The 18,210-nt window shown below is 46.9% G+C and overlaps 1 protein-coding gene across 1 annotated transcript in view; it reads left to right on the forward strand.

Annotated features, from left to right (window-relative positions):
• The window catches only part of ITGA9 (integrin subunit alpha 9), a 336,390-nt gene that overhangs the window by 178,003 nt on the left and 140,177 nt on the right, over positions 1-18,210 (forward strand). Inside the window, exon 17 of the mRNA XM_038570409.1 lies at positions 8,971-9,047. Coding sequence (XP_038426337.1) covers positions 8,971-9,047 — 77 coding nt within the window. The remainder of the gene's footprint in view (positions 1-8,970; positions 9,048-18,210) is intronic.

An 18,210-nucleotide genomic window follows, 5' to 3' on the forward strand; every position in this document is an offset into this window, starting at 1 on the left:
ATGACAGAAGCTCTTGTCTTCAAACCCTATACACAGAGTAGAGCTTTGAAAACTCTGATTGCTCTCACGCTTCCTCAGGAGGCTGCCAAAGACCTGACTGGGGCTGGACTTGCAGGTCACCCACCATGTAGACAGAATGCCCCTGACCCCCATATCCATACCCTAATTCCTAGAACCTGTGGATACAATAAACTACATGGCAAAGGAGACTTTTCAGGAGTGATTAAGGTCATGGGTTCTAAAATAGGGGGAGTTGCCTGGATAATCCAGGTGGGCCCCATCTTTCTCCAGCTAGAGGCAGAGGAACAAGGTCAGGGAGATGCAAAAGAAGGAGTCAGAGATTTGAAGCATGAGAAGGACTTGACTGACTGTTGCTGGTTTTAATGATAGAGGTGCAATTTGACAAAGAACATAGGAAACCTTCAGGGGCTGAGAGAGGCTCCCAGTGAGCATCTGCAAGGAAACTGGGGCCTCAGTCCTACAACCACGGGGAGCTGAATTGTGCCAACAGCCTGAGTAAGCCTAGAAGCAGATTCTCCTCCAGAGCCTCCAGAGAAGGGCCAAACCCTTGACACCTTGAGTTCAGCTTTGTGAAACCCAGAGCAGAGAAACCAGCCAAGCCCTGCAGAGCTGTGAGATGATAAATTTATCTTGTTTTAAGCTGCTCAATTTGTGCTAACTTATTACTGCAGCAGTAGAAAAGGAATGTGCTCCATACCCCAGAGAACTCCAGGGCTTCTTTCTTCCCCTGGCTTCTCTGGAGAAGGAGTACAGTCTTTGGAGTAAGATCAGGGTCCCAGGCCAGAGCAGAATGTACTCACCCAGTGGCATGGGGCACTTACCTGCTAAGAGCCCCGCTTATCACCTGTCACTTGGGGTACCTTTGTCTGCTCTGCCTACCTGGGGGAGATTGTGGGATTCTGTGAAATAATACATGAGGAGCATTGAAATGGTGAGACAGCATTAGATTCTGCTCTTCCTTTCCTGGGAAGGGCAAGTCACCTAGCCTCTGGAAGCCTCTGTCTCCACCCCAGTGAGTGGAGGTGACAAGGCAGCTTCACAGCACTGTGGTGAGGAAAGAATAGGGCAAACCACAGGAATGTCTAAGTGGGACTAGAGGAAGCAGATGCTCCACTGAAGCTTATTCCCTTCTGCAGGGCGTGTGTCTGATCTCAGCTGGCCCATGTGTCAGTTCCCTGGGTAGGAAGCAGTGACACTAAGGGCTCTGGCTGGTTATTCATATGGACCTCTCATGATCTTCAGCACTGGTCCTTGCCTGTGAGGCCCAGAGATGCCCTTGTGCTAGAGGGATGGTATGGGGATGATCTACACTACCAGAACCCAAGAGCTGGCTCTCCAGCACAAGCTGGACTGATACATGAATCCTTGCCATACTCCCTCTCTCCTGCCACCATTGTAATCCAGGCCACCAGGTCATTTCTCTTTATAATGCCTACCTACCCCCAGCTTTCCCCCAGCTTCCCTCTGCCCTTAGAAGAACATCTAGACTCTTGTTAAGGCCCACAGACCCTGCACAATGGGGCCCTGACCTCTCCAGGATTATTGGGTGTTAGCTACAAACTGCATGCCAACCACTCTCAAACTCAAACCCTCTTCGGCCTCAGGCCCTTTGCATATGCTGATACCTCTTCTAGAAAGCTCTTTCTCACAGCCAATTCTTTATTCTTCAGGTCTCAGCTTACATACCACCTCCTCAAAGAACCATTCTCCAACACCTGTATGCCTTGACTTATCTATTTGATTCCTTCATGAAACCTGTCACAATCTATTATTATTTGTCTAATTGCTTTTCTGTCTTCCTCACTTGAATGGAGGCTCAAGAGGACAGGGATCAATTTTTTTCTCATTTTCTGTTGATCCCTGGTAGCTGACACAGTGCCTTGCCTTAGTGGATACTCAGTAAATCTATCTCGGGTGACAGCCCTTCTGAAAGAACACAAAGCTAGGGCTTCCCACAAAGGTTGGACATCGTATCAGAATTTCTCCACTGACAGATTCAGTAAGGTTATATAATTTTTTTTTAAATGTGCTTTATGAACTCTCTGGGAATTCCTCCCAGACAGGAGAGCATGGTGTGTGATTTAGAGTGATTCACCTAACAACCGTCGTACGTTTGTGCACGTGTAAATGTCCTTTCCAAAAAACAAGCTGGAGGAGATATGCTCAGTGAAAGAATAGGCATTACCTGTGTTGAGAACACTCTGTCATCTTTCAAGTGAAAAGTGAGCTGTTTTACTCTACTGTTAATTTTGAATTATGTTGAAGTCATAGCCTTTGGGTCTCCATTGTGCTGGAAATCGTCACCATCTGTCCCCCGACCCTAGACCTCTCAGTGCCTGCATGTGTGGAAATATAGCCCAAGCCCATGAGAACTCACTGATTGTTCAGCCTGGACATGAGGTAATGGTTTCCCCAGTGAGGTGCCCAGCTGCCTTAAAATGCCAGGCTGAAAGTTTATTTTCATTATCATATATAAAACGTCTAGGGAACAGTGCAAAGCTGAGTGGTCGGGAGGATGGAAGAGAGAGCATGTCACTGCAGACACCAGGGCCAGAGAGGTTTCATGGACCATCCAGTCTGGGGGAGGAGGGGCAGATTAGGCACCTGGATTCAGGGAAGCACTTTGGCCCGGCAGGGTAGGAGGGGAGTGAGAGGAAGAAGTTTCTACTCCCATCCCTAGTCTAACCAGATTACCTCCACTTTTATAAGCATCAGCTCCTTGGCATCAGCTTCTGGGTAATCTTTTCAGAAAGGGCACCACGGTCATAGTGAAACACGTGTGAAAGACATCTAGCTTCAAGCATGTGTAGTTTAGCCTTCTCACTGACCCCAGAAGTCTGGTTACATCCCTATGTTCCTAGCTTCTCCACCATGGTTAACTCCAAAAGGAGAGGGGACTCCCATCTCCCAAAGGCTGGGCTGTACCCAGCAGTGACCTGCGCAGCCTGCACACTTTCTTCTTTAGTGCTTTATCTCTGCAACTTATGGCAAGAGTTGTTCCGATCCTCCACAACCCTCTGTAAGAAAAAAATCGTGGTTTTGCCCCCAAATCTTCAGGCCCATTGGGTTTTCTTTCTTTCGTCCTGCCTTATAGAAAACCTTGTCCGTGAGCCCATAGAGTATGTATATAAACAAATGAGGGCTCGACTCCAGAGGACAGTCTCTGGCTAGGGAAGGAACACCAACTTCTTTGTTCTCCTCTGAGATGATTGAGGAAGTCCGAGGCCAGGCACTTGGTGCTTGAGGTTACACCTGGAGCCCCATTGAAGTGAGGCTCTGTGGGTGCATGGGGAGGGGTCTTGCTGGCAGCCTCTCCAGTTTGAGGGCATCTGTCTCCCAGTTGCCTGATTCCATCTGGCTCTGCAGCTTTTAGGAATACAGCTAGCATATTCTTCCTTTTCTCTGACAGGCCCAGCATCTTTATTGCTGGTTCTGTTTTCTGCCTCTTGTGACTAATTAGTAGTAACTGTTCAAAAAAAATAAATGAAGTGTAGAACACAGAAGATTCCAGGGCAAAAATCGTGGGAGAGCATTTCTGACCCTTGAGGCAGAAGGTCTCTAGGAGCAAGTTTATGGCTGATATTAAAAGGCAAAGGTTGTAAGGGGATGTGAAATGTGGCCTATAAAAGGCCAGCCAATCCCAGGCAGTCCTGGAATCCAGGTGAGTCCAGAGGCCAGGTGCAGTTCCAGAGGGGCCAGCTCAGCTCTCACTTTTTCATGGGGGTTTAACTGGATCATGGGGAAGGCTGTCTTTAGGCAGAGGGGACTATGCTATGAACTGCAGGGCCATAGAGTAAACCCAAGGATGCCCCAAACAGAACTTGTCACTTCCAATTTCTCCTTAAAGACATGAGGCAAAATTGGTGCTGTGTTTGTGTTTAGAGGAAGACCAATGGGACTGTTTTTATTCCCATGCTTTCAAAATCAAAAAAGGATAATTTGTACAGACCCTGATATAGGAGGAATGTCTCCACTTTAGTCTTACAAAGTATTTGTCTTTCATTTATTTCTTTGGACATGATACTTTTTAGAAAGGAACTCTATCTGCATGACCTGATTTTAAATACTGGGCAATGAGACATTTCCTTTCTTCATTTGGGCATGGGGCTAAACAAAGAAAATCTCAGGACCACCCTGAGCTCACATTAAAGACAGTGTTGGATTCTGAAAAAAGAGTCTGTTGAAACAGAATTGGAAGGAGAAACCTTTTACACTCTGGTCATGGCATTTATACAATTTTTTAACACTGTACTAGGTGCTGGGGGTTGCAGACATTATTTACATATGGCCAGAGCCTCTGGGAACTTCTATGGGACTGTAGGAGGAACAGCAGTTTAGAAATATACTTCCTGTCATCCAGGCAGAGACCCTCTGGTAAGTCACATTGCCCATCAGGAAATGCCTCACTCATGTTAGCTTAAAAATAGCCTTCTTGTTGGGTCCCCTTGGGGTGGGATTTGAAAATCATGTATTCCCATTCAATCCACTTGTGCTATTTTCTCAGGCCTCAGCATGGATATGGTTGCCACAGCAAGCCTGTAAATAGAATCTAATCTATGTCATTGATTAATACATTGACATATGTATTATACATATGTATAATCCAGCCTCAGTACTCTGGCTCAGAGAAAAATGTAACTTGAGCTGGATTCATTGTTGGTTTGTGTTTTTTTTTAAATATATATATATAAAAGCAAATATCACCAAGTCCAAGAAATTGACCCTCCTATGAACATGCAGCTAGAATAGGTGAAGAATCCTACTTCCTATTAGATCAGGAAGGAAGATTTTTTCCAATGCAGATTTGAATATGAGAAATGGGCACCCCAAGGCTTGAGTCCCTAGACAACTTCCTCTCTAAAGTCAACCTTGGCCAGAACAGCCATTGAGCTGCCAGCCCCAAGCCACACATCCCCAAGGATGCCTTGGCCTTGGTGGCCACTGCGTTTGGAAGAAAGCATGGCCAGCTCCAGCCTCTGTACTCTGGCTCAGGGAAAAATGTAACTTGAGCTGGATTCATTGTTGTTGTTGTTTTTTGTTTGTTTGTTTGTTTTTCCTGGCCTGAAGAGAAGGAGGAAACCAATAGCCAAATATTCTAGAACAGAAGTCCATAAACTACAGCCTGCAGGCCAATCTGGTCTGTTGCCTGTTCTTATAAATAAAGTTTTATTGAGATGTGGCCATGCCTTTGTCTCTGCATATTGCATATGGCCACTTTCACACCACTAGTTGTGACAGACACCATATAGCCACAAAGCCAAAAGTATTTACTAGATGCCCTTTATAGAAAAAGTCTGCCAATCCTGTTTTAAAAGAAGCAGAGTAAGGATTTTGGGAGAAGCTGAATAAAGGATTTTAAAAAGAAAACTATTCTCCAGGAAAACCTGGGTGAAGACCAGAGTGAGGAAGGAGCCAACATGGAAATTTAGTCTGTGAGGCTGAGGAGGCCGCTGGGAGTCCAGTGTGCAAGTCTCTGAAGACTGAGGCAAGAAACAGTTTTCTCCTGAGAGAAAGGGTTTACCTCCTTTAACCAGAGAGGAATTAAGAGATGGTGGCTTCTCAGATCTGTTTCCATTTTCCAGAAAGTTTTCTTCTGGGTAAAGAAATTGACGGGGCTTTGGCAACCAGAAGGTGGAGGCTGGAGGGCAGTAGGAGAGAATGCTTCCAAGCTGGTGGGGGATTTGTCAGATTCGGACAGCCAGGCTTGCCTTTGCCCAGAAGACTAGGGAGACAGGGGCAAAAGCGGGTGGAGGAATTTCGTAGAGGCCCCGGTTGGTGCTCAGGGTTGTTTCTAAGAGGAAAGTTGGGAGTTTGGCCCATTGGCTTCATAGGGAACCTGTACTCTTTGTACTTAGTAAAAGAGAAGTAGTCTTTACTTGCTCCTGGAAACTCTCTGTTGTCAGCTGGCTTTCTGAGGCCTCAGTCTGCCTACCTTCTGCCCCAGAGGGATGCTTTTCAGTTCCTCAGGAAACAAAATGGTCATTTGCCCAGAGAGACAAATCTAGGTCCAAAGCACAGGAACTCTGAGTTTCAGCTTCAGCCTCCCCAGTACATGAGGCAAGTCTCTTGATTTCCTCTGTCTTGCTACTCTGCCTCTAAGACAACTGCATTCGCAGCTTGGAAGGATCTTTGCCTAAAGCCATGCTGATTTTCATTTTATAACTGTGGAAATTGAGTCCTGGGCTAATTTGTAAGCTGGTGTTTTATCTTCTTGGAATAGGCCATGCTTAGTTTTAGCTGGTAAACACGTGTGTGTGTGTGTGTACATATATGTATCCCTGTGTGTGTACATCAAGATATATAAATGGTGGACTCAGTGTTTGCCTTTGTTGGATGGAAATTTAGCAGCCCTGGAAGATGTGAGTCAGTTCCAGGGATAGGAAATAGCAGAGTACAAGAGGAGGGCAGACCAAAGACAATGAATTTTTACAAAGCAACAGACCCTTCATAGGGGGCTCTACACTCACATGTTGCTAAGGGATGGTTGCTACAGCTTGGGCATTGATTATTAGCATTGGCCTGGATTGGGGCGGCCACCATGGGACTCCCCATTTCAGGGTCACCTCATCTTTCAGAGCACCACACAGTCTTCCAGTGTTGACTGGGCAACTTCAACATGCCAGGCTCCAGGGACAGGCACAAAGGTGAACAAGGCCAATATATCCTGGGGTACCTGGGATGCTCAGTGGTTGAGCATCGGCCTTGGGCTCAGGTCATGATTCCTGGGTCCTAGAATCAAGTCCCGTATTAGACTCCCTACAGAGAGCCTGCTTCTTCCTCTGGCTGTGTCTGTGCCTCTCTTTCTGTGTCTCTCATGAATACATAAATAAAATATTTTTTTAAAAAGACCAATACAGTCCCTATCTTTGTGGAGGCATAATATTAGCAGGGGAGATAAACAGGAAACCAGTAATGATAAAAATCAGTTAGTTTTAAACCCAGAGGAGCAGTAGCAGCAGAAAGTACCCAGAACTAGAAGAACTACAATGAAGCCTGAGCTCATGGGTGGAAGGGGCTCAGAGACATGGTTTTGATTTGCTCATAGAAGGATGAGAGGACATGCCCTGGGTGAACCAGGTGGAGGAGCTGGGGACCAGCTGTGGTGGAGGCCCTGCTTGTCCTATGGGAAAATGGGAGGCCAGTCTGAGGGGTGGCTGGCACAAGAGAGCCAGAGGGACAGAGGTAAGGAGGGAAGGGGCCAGGTCTTGCCAGATTGTGTGCCACAGGAGGACTTAGGTCACGTCCTTTCCATAACTTCTCACCTGCTTCCCACCTCATGTCCCACAGTGGGGAACTCACCTTGTCCTTCTCACCTGTGAAACTGGAAAGACATGTGCAAGGAGGAGCCTTGTCAGCATGGGTAGGGCTGGGTATTGTGAGACCTGAAGCTTAGATAATATGGGTGGAAAGTTTGCTGGAAGAAAAATGTGAAATTACAACAAGGTTAGGTGCAAAGCCTCGGTCAGGGCAGGACAGTCCCCCATGAAGGGACCTTCAGGCTTCAGTCTCAAAGGTAAAGCCACTTTTGGTGCTTTGCCCTCATTCCTACCCTCCAGAGCCTGCTGCTCTTGCCTGAGATATCCGTGCAGTCCACATCCACTTGCTCCTGTTCTCTCCTTGCTCAAGACGGCAAATCAAGCACAAATGTCTTATCTGGAAGTCTGGAAATCTGACTTCTCCCTTGCTCCCAGTAGTGTCCAAAAGGACTTGGGAATTTCCTTTGTTTTGCCCAAGCCTTCCATGAGTTTTGCCCCTGCCACAATCAAGGCCGGGAATGTTGGCTGGGGCACTTTATTCTTTTGGAAATGTGACACAGGAATATGAATTTCCATAGGCACAATTACTCCGTCTGGTAGGTCTAGACTGTCCGTGGGCCAGCAAGTTCACCGGAGTCCGTGCTGGCACTCTGAGAGCCGCCTGGATGGACCCGGTGGGAGGGGAGCAGATCACTTGGAACTGTGTTCTGTGGTGGGGAAAAACCCACAAACATGAGCAGTGACAGAAGAGACGTTCAATAGTGAATGACTTACAATGAAAAAATGACAACAGGCTCTTGTCTCCAAAATCCAAAATGATCAAAGCCTCTTGACAGTAGTGAGGAGTGTCTGTGAGTCTGGAACACCAGGAGCCTGCTGTCCGTAGATGAGCCATGTCAGAGGGCTCCAGACCAATATGAGGGAGGGACTGGCAGCCTGCTGTGGACCACAGGGGAAAACTGTAACTCCTCCCAAAATGCTGCTCCCGATTCCCCTGCCAACCTCCACAGATAGACCTGGCTCAGCACGCTGCACAAGCCCCATGGACAGAGCAGGTTTGGCGTACAGAGGGTTAGGCCCTGAAGCTAAGCGGGAGCTTTGGCCATCGAGGCCCAATCTGGGTTAGAGGCTATGCCTCCCCACCCCCCAGACGTAGGAAAGAGTCCCCTCAGCCCGGGTGTGGTGTCCTCAGCTTACTCGCCTCATTGCCTTTGACGTTTCTCTTTGGCACCAAACATTATAACATCCCATCGCTCGAGCCGAACCCATCTCACACAGAGATTTTCTGCCTCCCCAAGAGAGCAAACAGAAGACAATGACCACACTATAATCTAAGAATTCTTTATGCAACTGGATTATTCACTCACATTGGAGAGCATTTAAGGATCTTCTCAAATGTGGAAAGGACACCTGCCTTGTACCCTTCTTGAGGAACATACTTCAAGAAGCACTTCGGTAGACTGAGAAAGGAACCCGATAAGGAATGCGCTCTGCAGTCCAGGCCCCCTCTGCCCTGGGTTTCCTTGGAGCCTGAGGAGGAGCCCTCACCTTGTTGGGGGGCTGGCTTCGTGGGAGGGGAGGCCTCGAAGGTTCCCAGGAAGAGTTACCGCTCGCTGATTTGGAAGAAAGTTGTTGGCTGGTATTTACACCTTTGCCATTAAATCCTGTCCTTCCCATTGTCTGTCCCCCACAGACGGTCTTTGAGAGGAACTGCCGTTCAGAGGACTGTGCCGCCGACCTGCAGCTCCAAGGTCAACTGTTGCTCTCCAGGTAAGTCAGCGCTCCTGCCACCTCCTTCCAGGGGGCGCGTTTGTCATGACCCTAAAGCTTGAGTGTGCAGATTCCCCCCACCTCAGCTCCACAAAGAAGATAACTAGAGTTGGTAGGTTATGACAGTATTTTGTAGCTTAAAAAGATGTGTATGTATTATACATTAATTTTTAAAAAGATTTTATTTATGTGAGAGAGAACAAGCTAGAAAGAGCGTGTATACTGTGCATGAGTATGGGTGCAGGGGGACAAGCAGACTCCCCACCGCCAAGCAGGGAGCCTGACGCGGGGCTCCATCCCAGGACCTGGAGATCATGACCTGAGCCAAAGGCAACCGCTTAACCGACTGAGCCACCCACTGCCCTGTGATCATGTTAACAACGCCTATCATCTGCAGGGGATAATCTGCTTTTTGTTTCATTCACAGTTCTACATGTCTTACGGTTTAGCCCATATTTCTGATTTGTGTGATGGAGGGGGTGTTTTATACCTACACATTGTATTAGGTTGAACCGTAAGAAATTGCCAGTATTTAATTGAGACCGTTCATATGACTTGACTATTATAAAAGATTCTTTTAATTTCTCCCACCACCACCACGCACACGCACTTAACAATGGCATCTGCTTTCACAACAGGTGAAGGTTCTATGGCAGTGGGAGGGGGTGAAGGAGAGAGACTAGTGGTTCTGATTAGAGGGAACAGACAGTCTCTATTGTTTCAGGCTTTCCTCCCACAGTACGAGAGTCCCCCAGGCAAAGGTAAACCACACAGAGGCCTTCTGTTTCCTCTCTGCCAGCCTTTTATTCTAGATGTTTTGTAGGATCTAGGTGCTGGTCCTAATCATTTGACCACATTTCAGAGAATGGTTTCCTTTCAAGACAGTTCCTTCTGAAAGATTGTTTTAGCCTGGCGGCTAGAAAGTCTCTCCATAGGTTTATTACCATTTCTTTTGATAGTTATTTTCCAAAATGCCATACTGTGCCCTTTATTTGTAACCATGATTGTTGAGAATGTGAGAATGGGTGGAATGTAAACAGTGACTGTACTGGAACACTTACATTGATAAATAATCTATTCATCAAAGGAAGTAATACTAAGATTCTTTTTCTTTTATATTCATTTATTGGGCACAAGGTGATGTAACACTGCCCCCCCCCACCACCACCACACACACACAAATACTCCTCCATGACACTTAGATGTTATTTTTTTAAGATTTTATTTATTTACTCATGAGAGACCCAGAGAGAGAGGCAGAGACACAGGCAGAGGGAGAAGCAGGCTCCCTGCGGGGAGCCCAATGCAGTACTCAATCCCAGGACTCTGGGATCACGACCTGAGCCAAAGGCAGATGCTCAACTACTGAACCACCCAGGTGCCTGCCACTTAAATATTAATTAGCATTACTTTTACTTAGGACAAAAGTGGTAGATTAAAGTGGCACATGTTTTGCCAACCTTAGAAGATTACTTCAGACAAATGAAGTGGACATTGGAATTTTTTAACATTAAAAAGAACTTGCTGGGGTTATTAGAGAAACCAGTTCTTAAAAAGTTCATAAATTATCAAGTCATTACTTTTAGCTTTAAATAGGTCTTCCAAAAAGTGTTTTAGGGAAAAAGTAACATAAAACAAAAATATACGAATTTGTTTTGTCTTGAAGCAGACTGTGAATGTTGGAAATTTGTTTGGGATCAGAAAACTTTGTGTGGTGGGAAAATGTACACCTGCTCCAAGGTTAAATATTAGGTTAGGGAAGTTCTGATGTTCTTTCTGCCCATTAATGGACACGGTCAAATCTATCTCTGTTCAACTGTACTTTTCATGTATTAAGATATAAACTCCAAGGCTCATGGTTGGTAAGGCACCTTGTACTTAAAATGGCCTCCGCTGCCCCTACCTGGCCCCTCAGGATTTGTGGATCAGAACCAGTTCTGCTTTATTGGCCCAGTAATTGATAATTTGAGAACTGGTATGGCAGCCAGGATCCAGATCCCCCATATGTATCAGCTCACTATAGCCAGCTGCATAACAAAGCACCTCAAAACTCTGTGGCTTGAAACAGCAGTCATTTATTCTCATGGACTGCAGGTTGGCTGCGGGTTGGCTGGTCCAGGCTGGATTCAGCTGGATCTTGGCTGACTTGCCCAAGCATCTGGGGTTCGGCAGAGGATAAGTTGATCTCGGCTAGGCTCAAGTGACTCAGTTAGCTCTGCTTCATGTATCTTCATTGTCCTGCTGGAACCAGTCAGCTAGCATGGGCATATCCTTCTCATGACTTGGTGACAGTGGAAAGGGCAAGCAAAAACATGCAATAACCCTTAAGGCCGAGGTTCGGACCTGGTGTATTCTGCCTTTAGCCTTATTCCATCGGTCACAGCAAGTCATATGACAGACCCCAAAATCAGGGGACAGGAAAATATTCTGTGCCGCCTTAGTGAGAGGCACAGCAAAGTCACACAGCAGAGGGCATAAGTTCAGGGAAGGGTGAATTGGGACCTATATGGCAGTCTGCTCTACTACATTACTACATAAGGAAGAGGACTGCTCTTTTTCCTTTCTTTTTTTTTTTTTTTAGATGCTCTTTTTCCTGATACCTTAGTTTTCAGGGCTGATTCAACCTTTCTTCTAATTCCAACATTCTTGACTCAGGCATGAGACCTAGAGACTGGGTAAGAATATTTTCTCAATCTCAGAAACAGTGTCATTGGATGAAAGCTATGAGCCTCTCCTTAGGATGAGTTATTTCCCAGGAGCTCTCCCTTCCCCCACCCCTGTCCCTCAAAATAGCCTTTTGTCTGGATCCCCCATTAAACCTTCTTTGTATCTTGGACCCATAGCTGTCCCCAAGGGAGCCATCAGAGAAACATTAATTGGTAATTGAATGAGGAGAAATAAAAAAATCAAATGGTGGCTTTGGGTATACTGGATTTCCCCAGACCTTCATGTAGAGCCAGTCACCAAGTAGGAGAAGGCACAGGCAGTAAACTGCTGGTGGAAGCCAGGGTGTGAATGTGGTTCATGAAGGCTCAGTTGTCAGAACCAGAACCGAGTGGCTCTGGTTGTCACTGAACTCTATTGACTCATTATTGCCCTGGGGGCAGGGAGGGGAGGATGAGGGTTGCATATCCCTTGATTTTTCAAGTCAGGGAAACACTGGGCACCAGGGTGCAGAAATGAACGCTGTGTGCACCCTGCTCTCCCAGCATGCACTATGGACATGGCATCACCTGGTCAGTGCTAGGCCTGCCCCTGGGGCTGGAGCTGGGGCAGCTGCAGTCAGCTCGGGACAGGGAGAGGACAAGGGCAGGGGGATGTACCTACCGAACTGCCTCTGAGCCAGCAGGCCCAGCCCCTGCAAGCTCCTCTGTTTAGAAGAGGAGACTAACAAAGGTAGATGGGTCGTTATAGGGCTAGGGAGCAGCTTCCAGGATGAGGAATGAAGAGACATGATGGGGAGGATGTGGGTTTTCTGGGCAGATGGAAAATGTAAGCAGAGGCATGAAGGTGTGGAGGGCTGATGCCCACAAAGATCTGCAGATGTCTGGCATGAAGGAGGGGGGTCAGGAGGACACAGTGAGAGATGTGGCAAGACTGAGAGAGAGTGACATGGTGTGGGTCATCTGTTCCTCTCTTCCGCTCAGCGAAAGCTTGAGTTTTGAATGAACTCCTTCCCACCCACCTCATTTCCTAGTCCCCGGCACAGGTCCACAGAGCCCCTTTGTCCTGGCGCAGGAGTACCCTTGGCAGCATCGGACTTATGAGACATGCTGTATTGATCTTCACCACGGTGCCTCCCCAGAGATTTCAGAAGGGCAGTTTGGACACGACTTTTGTCTTCCATAGTGCCTGTAGAACCTCACTCTTGTGTTAGCTGTGACCCACTGTACTGAAAAGTCGAAGCAAAGCATAACAGAGGAAGACCCCTCTGATGACTGGGCAGACAGCGCAGGACAAGGTGTGGCTGGAAGTGGCCAAGTACCCACCAGACTGAGGAGGCTGCAGAAGACAGAGGGAAAGACATCTGGGAGTGATTGGGTCCCCCAGAGTGGCCAGGGATCAGGCCAGGAAATGCTATCTGTGATGGGGACTCAGTGATGTTTTGGTTTTTCTCTCCAGAGAGCAGGAATTCTGGCAGGCCTGTTGTCTCTTAAAACAAACAAGTCTTTAATTAAAGGTTCATCGTCTTTAACGGGCTTGAGCCTGTTTCCAAAACACGCTTCTTCCAGAATGTCCAGGAACAGGGATGAAGCTGCTTAGACAGAACTGAAAACTCCATTTGTGAAATGATGCAACATGTCTTGTTTTGTCTGTCTGAATACTTACAGTATCTAAGATTACAGCACATGTGATTAAGATAAAAAGAAATGTAGACTATGGCAGTTGATCTAAAAATACACGTATATATTTTGATGCATCCCATAGGAGACCAGTGGAACATTGCGGTACCTTCTGGCTAGCCAACCTGAATAATGAAAGAACGCTTAAGGGAAGTGAAAAGACACAGTAAAATACTTATGAAGTTAGAAGAACCATCTTGTGGCCACATATAATGCTTGTATGTTTGTGGTCTTAACAGTGCTGTTACCACAGTGGAGGTGTGGGATCAGGTGCATTTCCCAAAATCTTTGGCTGGGAGACAGGTAGCTCCATCCATGAAAAACCAGCCTTCAAGAGGGGAGGATTGCTGCACCCAAGAGCTATTTAGAACCTGAAAATTATTCTTCTCAAAAGTGGCTATTTTTTTTATATTATCAAAACTGGAATTATCAACTGCACATCATGCAGTAGAAGTAAAGTCTTGTTTGATAAAGGGGAAGAGAGCTCTATTTAAGGAATACCTACTGTGCACTAGGTACCCTAGAGAGTCATGGGTATACATAGACACACCATAGTGTCTTACCAGCTGTGCAACCTTGGGCAAGTTGCTTAACATCTCTATGCCCATTTCCTCATCTGTAAAACAAGAGAAATAATAGCAACACCTTATAAAGTTATTCTAAGTATCTAATGAATTAAAACAGATTTAAGTGTCTCTAAAAGTGCTTGGCATATAGTAGGCACTCAGCAAATGAAAGTTAGCATTATTATTTGATTTAATCCTCTCAATGACACTAACAAGTAAATATTATTATACTCTTTTTAGTGGGGAGGATACAGACACTCAAGCCCTTAAAGCCAGGAATGTCAAATCCTGCATCTAGTTCTCCTCCTGAACACTAGCCTCAGTTGCTGTTGGGGGTCTGATATCAGCTGGCTCTGGACCCGAAGTACTGAGGCAGGGGACCTTGGGGAAAAAGTCCTCCTCTGTGTGAGAAGTCCCATCCAGAAAGGAGCTGGGTGGGTTAAAAAATCTGTGAATCAAGATGGCTTCCATCCATCCCCATTCATGCTCTCTTGTGTGCTGTTGGACATGTAAAGCTCTGCTCTTGCCCCTGGAGACATTTGCTGCCTGTCTGATGGGTCAGTGGTGGTGTCTGCACACCACTGCAATGACCCACACATTTTTTTTTTAAGATTTTATTTATTTATTCATGAGAGACACAGAGAGAGGCAGAGACATAGGTAAAGGGAGAAGCAGGCTCCCTGCAAAGAGCCTGATGTGGAACTCAGTCCCGGATCCGGGGATCATGCCCTGAGCCAAAGCCAGGCACCCAACCACTGAGCCACCCAGGCAGCCCAAGTCACACATTCTTTTTTTTTTTTTAAGATTTTATTTATTTATTCATGACACACACACACAGAGAGAAAGAGAGAGAGAGAGAGAGAGAGAGAGATGCAGAGACACAGGCAGAGGGAGAAGCAGGCTCCATGCAGGGATCTTGATGTGGGACTCGATCCCGGGACTCCAGGATCACGCCCTGGGCTGAAGGCAGGTGCTAAACCGCTGAGCCACCCAGGGATTCCCGAATCACACATTCTTAACTCCTCTAAGTTGGACTTTCCTCTCCTTTGAGGGCCACATTTGACCCCAAGCTTATGATGGGCACATCAGCAGTTTCCTCATATGTAAAGTTGCCATCATTGTTGTTGTCACTTTTATGAAGGAAGGCAAGTGGGAGCTGATCAGGAACCTGGAAAACTTGTGCCCTTGTCAGAATATTAGCCGGTTGACTTACTTCACTGAAGTGAAGGTTTTTTCCTTCACTGTCCCAGATCTGGAAGAAAAATGCAAAAGAAGTTTGTTGATTGGGCTGTGTAGTCGCTATTTCTAAAATATCTGGAAACAGGAATGGTTTTTTCAAGGGTGTATTCTTTTTTTTTTTTTTTTAATTTATTTATGATAGTCACACAGAAAGAGAGAGAGAGGCAGAGACACAGGCAGAGGGAGAAGCAGGCTCCATGCACCGGTAGCCCGACGTGGGATTCGATCCCGGGTCTCCAGGATCGCGCCCTGGGCCAAAGGCAGGCGCCAAACCGCTGCGCCACCCAGGGATCCCTCAAGGGTGTATTCTTGAAAGAAAAATGAAATGCTCCAGTGTATAGGAGTTTTTGAATGAGTCAAAGGATTGCTCATCCTCTCCTCTCTCAGAATAAGTCTTTGCTTTTGCTCTGATGTGGATTCCCTAATGGGAGGCAGCAGGTGTGTCTTCCACATTTCAGGAACACATCAAGGTTAAACAGACATGTGGGTGGTCCTTCTTTGGGAGTTAACCAGGCAGAGGGTAGGATTTAGGCCCCTGGGAAGGTAATCAGCAGTGTCAGATAAGCAAAGCAACACTCACACACTGGGAAGGGTATCGAAACATATAGTAACCTTCCAGGGTGTCTAGCTTCTACTCATCTGGCAGGAGGTGACAAAGTGCTAGTATATTCATTTATTTGACAAGTAACAGAGCACTTGCTGTGGATATACCAGGCTTGATGAAGGCAAGTAGGGACAATCTCTTGCATCACTGTGCAACTCTAGTGTATTAGTTACTTATTGCTGTGTAATAAGTCACCCCAAAAATTCATGCCTTGGAAAAACCCTATTTATTTATCTCTTGATTCTGTGGGTCAGCTGTTTAGGGTGGGTTCAGCCGTTTGGATCTTCTGGTCTCCTGGACTCCCTCATGGATCTGCAGTCAAGTTCATTGGCCAGTTGCCTCTGTTTGTGATGATTGGTTTTTGGTGGCTGGGGTTCCTCCACTGGCCTCCACGTGGTCTCTCATACTCTGGCCAGCTGGTCCACACTTATGGTGTGGCAGGGATCCAAAATCCAGAACAGCAATGCACAAAGACTTGTAAGGGTTAGTTTCATTGTCCCATTCTGTTGGCCAGAGCAAAGCCAACAGGGCCAACAGGATTCAAGGGGTGGGGAAGTAAACTCTACTTCCTGATGGGAGGGGATGTGATGTCACATGACAAAGGATGCACGTGGAGAGAGGCCAGTAGTCAGTTCATCATGCCAGCCTACCACAGTGGCTGCAGCTATACCCTGCAAGAAAACCCTAAGGCATGGTGGAAAACATTCTTTTCACAATTACTCCATCAGAGGGGCAGAGGGGCTGGAGTGTTTGACTCTCGGTCATGGGTTGAGGGCTGCTCCAGAGTTGGGAGGGTAGGGACAGTTAATCCCTGGCACCCCCAGCCTGTGACAGCTTTGTCTGGTTCTAGAAAGAGACCCTTGGATACAAAGATGCAAACACTGGCAGCTGGAGGTCGGCAAGAGCATTTGGCACCATCCAAGGAGGGGGGCAAGGGCATGGATTATGTCTGCTACACCCACTTTCTCAAAGAATCTCAATTGATGAATTTATTCCGGAATTTCTAACAGGTGTGTTAGAACCTTTTGACCCTAAGATTTCTTCCCTTTAGCTTCCTGAGAATACTATCTTTCCATGGTTTGCCAAATACCCAACATTCTCCATTACTATGGTAACATTATTTCCTGGGGATCCCTGGGTGGCTCAGTGGTTTGGCGCCTGCCTTCGGCCCAGGGCGTGATCCTGAGTCCCAGGATCGAGTCCTGCATCAGGCTCCTTGCGTGGAGCCTGCTTCTCCCTCTGCCTGTGTTTCTGCCTCTCTGTCTCTCTCTCTCTCATGAATTAAATGAATAAAATCTTTTTTAAAAAAACGTTATTTCCTATTGCATTTGTTTGTATCTTAATCCTTTGTCCCTTCTCTAGCAAATATGAAGAGCATTTGGTTTTAGAGCAAACCCATGAGCCTAGTACAGGACTAGGAGCTTTGTTCTCATTTTCCTGAGGGCAGTGGGAAAGATAGGCAAGAGACGTGTTCACAGCACACCCTGGGCAAAGAGGGTAAGACTTCTGGCTCCTCCATCGTCCTGGGAGGGACCTGAGTGGAGCAGGGCTAAGCAGCTGTGTTTTTTTGGAGCCCTGGCTCCAGCCCGGTCTGGGGATGAGCACAGAGGGTGACTGTATGGCTCTGAGATGCCCTCTCTGTTGTCCTTCAGAGTAACTCAGGTTGGGTAGAAAGAAGTCCAGCTCACAGGTCCTTCACGGTTGGTGATTGGCATGTACATACTGGGAGCCATAGCATTTCAGGTGCAGAATGGGAAGCTGATAGGCAGGAATTGGAGTCCCTTTTCTGAAGTCAAAAAGAAAGTTAAATGGCAGTGGCAGGAAAAACACCTGCTGGTAGGTTCCTGAGTCCGAGTCCAATGTCCTAGCCATTAGACCCATGGCCTGTGTCTTTAGCCATGGCAGCTTGGGGAACCTGGTCTGTCTCTGACACCCACTCTACTGTGCCGCTAACCAGTGGAGATGACTTTAGGAACTTCCTGCCTATCTCAGGGCAGATCTGATTGGTAGCTTCCTAAATAGCCTACCAGCCTCAGGTGTGAGGTTGAGGAGAGTGGGCCACCACCTGCGGAATTGACCATGTTTCCTTGTTGGACAGATTGAAAACATGGAGGGGAGGTCACTTCATTTTTTCAGCTTCCTCTGCCCCCTCCCCCACCCACACATAGGAACAGCAGAAATCTATCCCAACAAGTACTGGATTTCAGGGACAATCCTCCCCCTGCTCAGCAGACACACGGATTTTCCATCTGGATGGTGAGAGTTTGGGGAATCCCTAAAGGAATGTTGAAGGCAGGGCTGCGGAGTAACCGTGGCAACCACAGAAGCCACTGGGACAGCACTTGCCTGTAGGCCACCTCCCTCCTAAGCGACCTGGGAAGTCTCGGTCTACCTCAAGGGTGTACCTAATA

This window comes from Canis lupus, chromosome 23, assembly GCF_011100685.1.
Source record: "Canis lupus familiaris isolate Mischka breed German Shepherd chromosome 23, alternate assembly UU_Cfam_GSD_1.0, whole genome shotgun sequence".
NCBI lineage: Eukaryota > Metazoa > Chordata > Mammalia > Carnivora > Canidae > Canis > Canis lupus.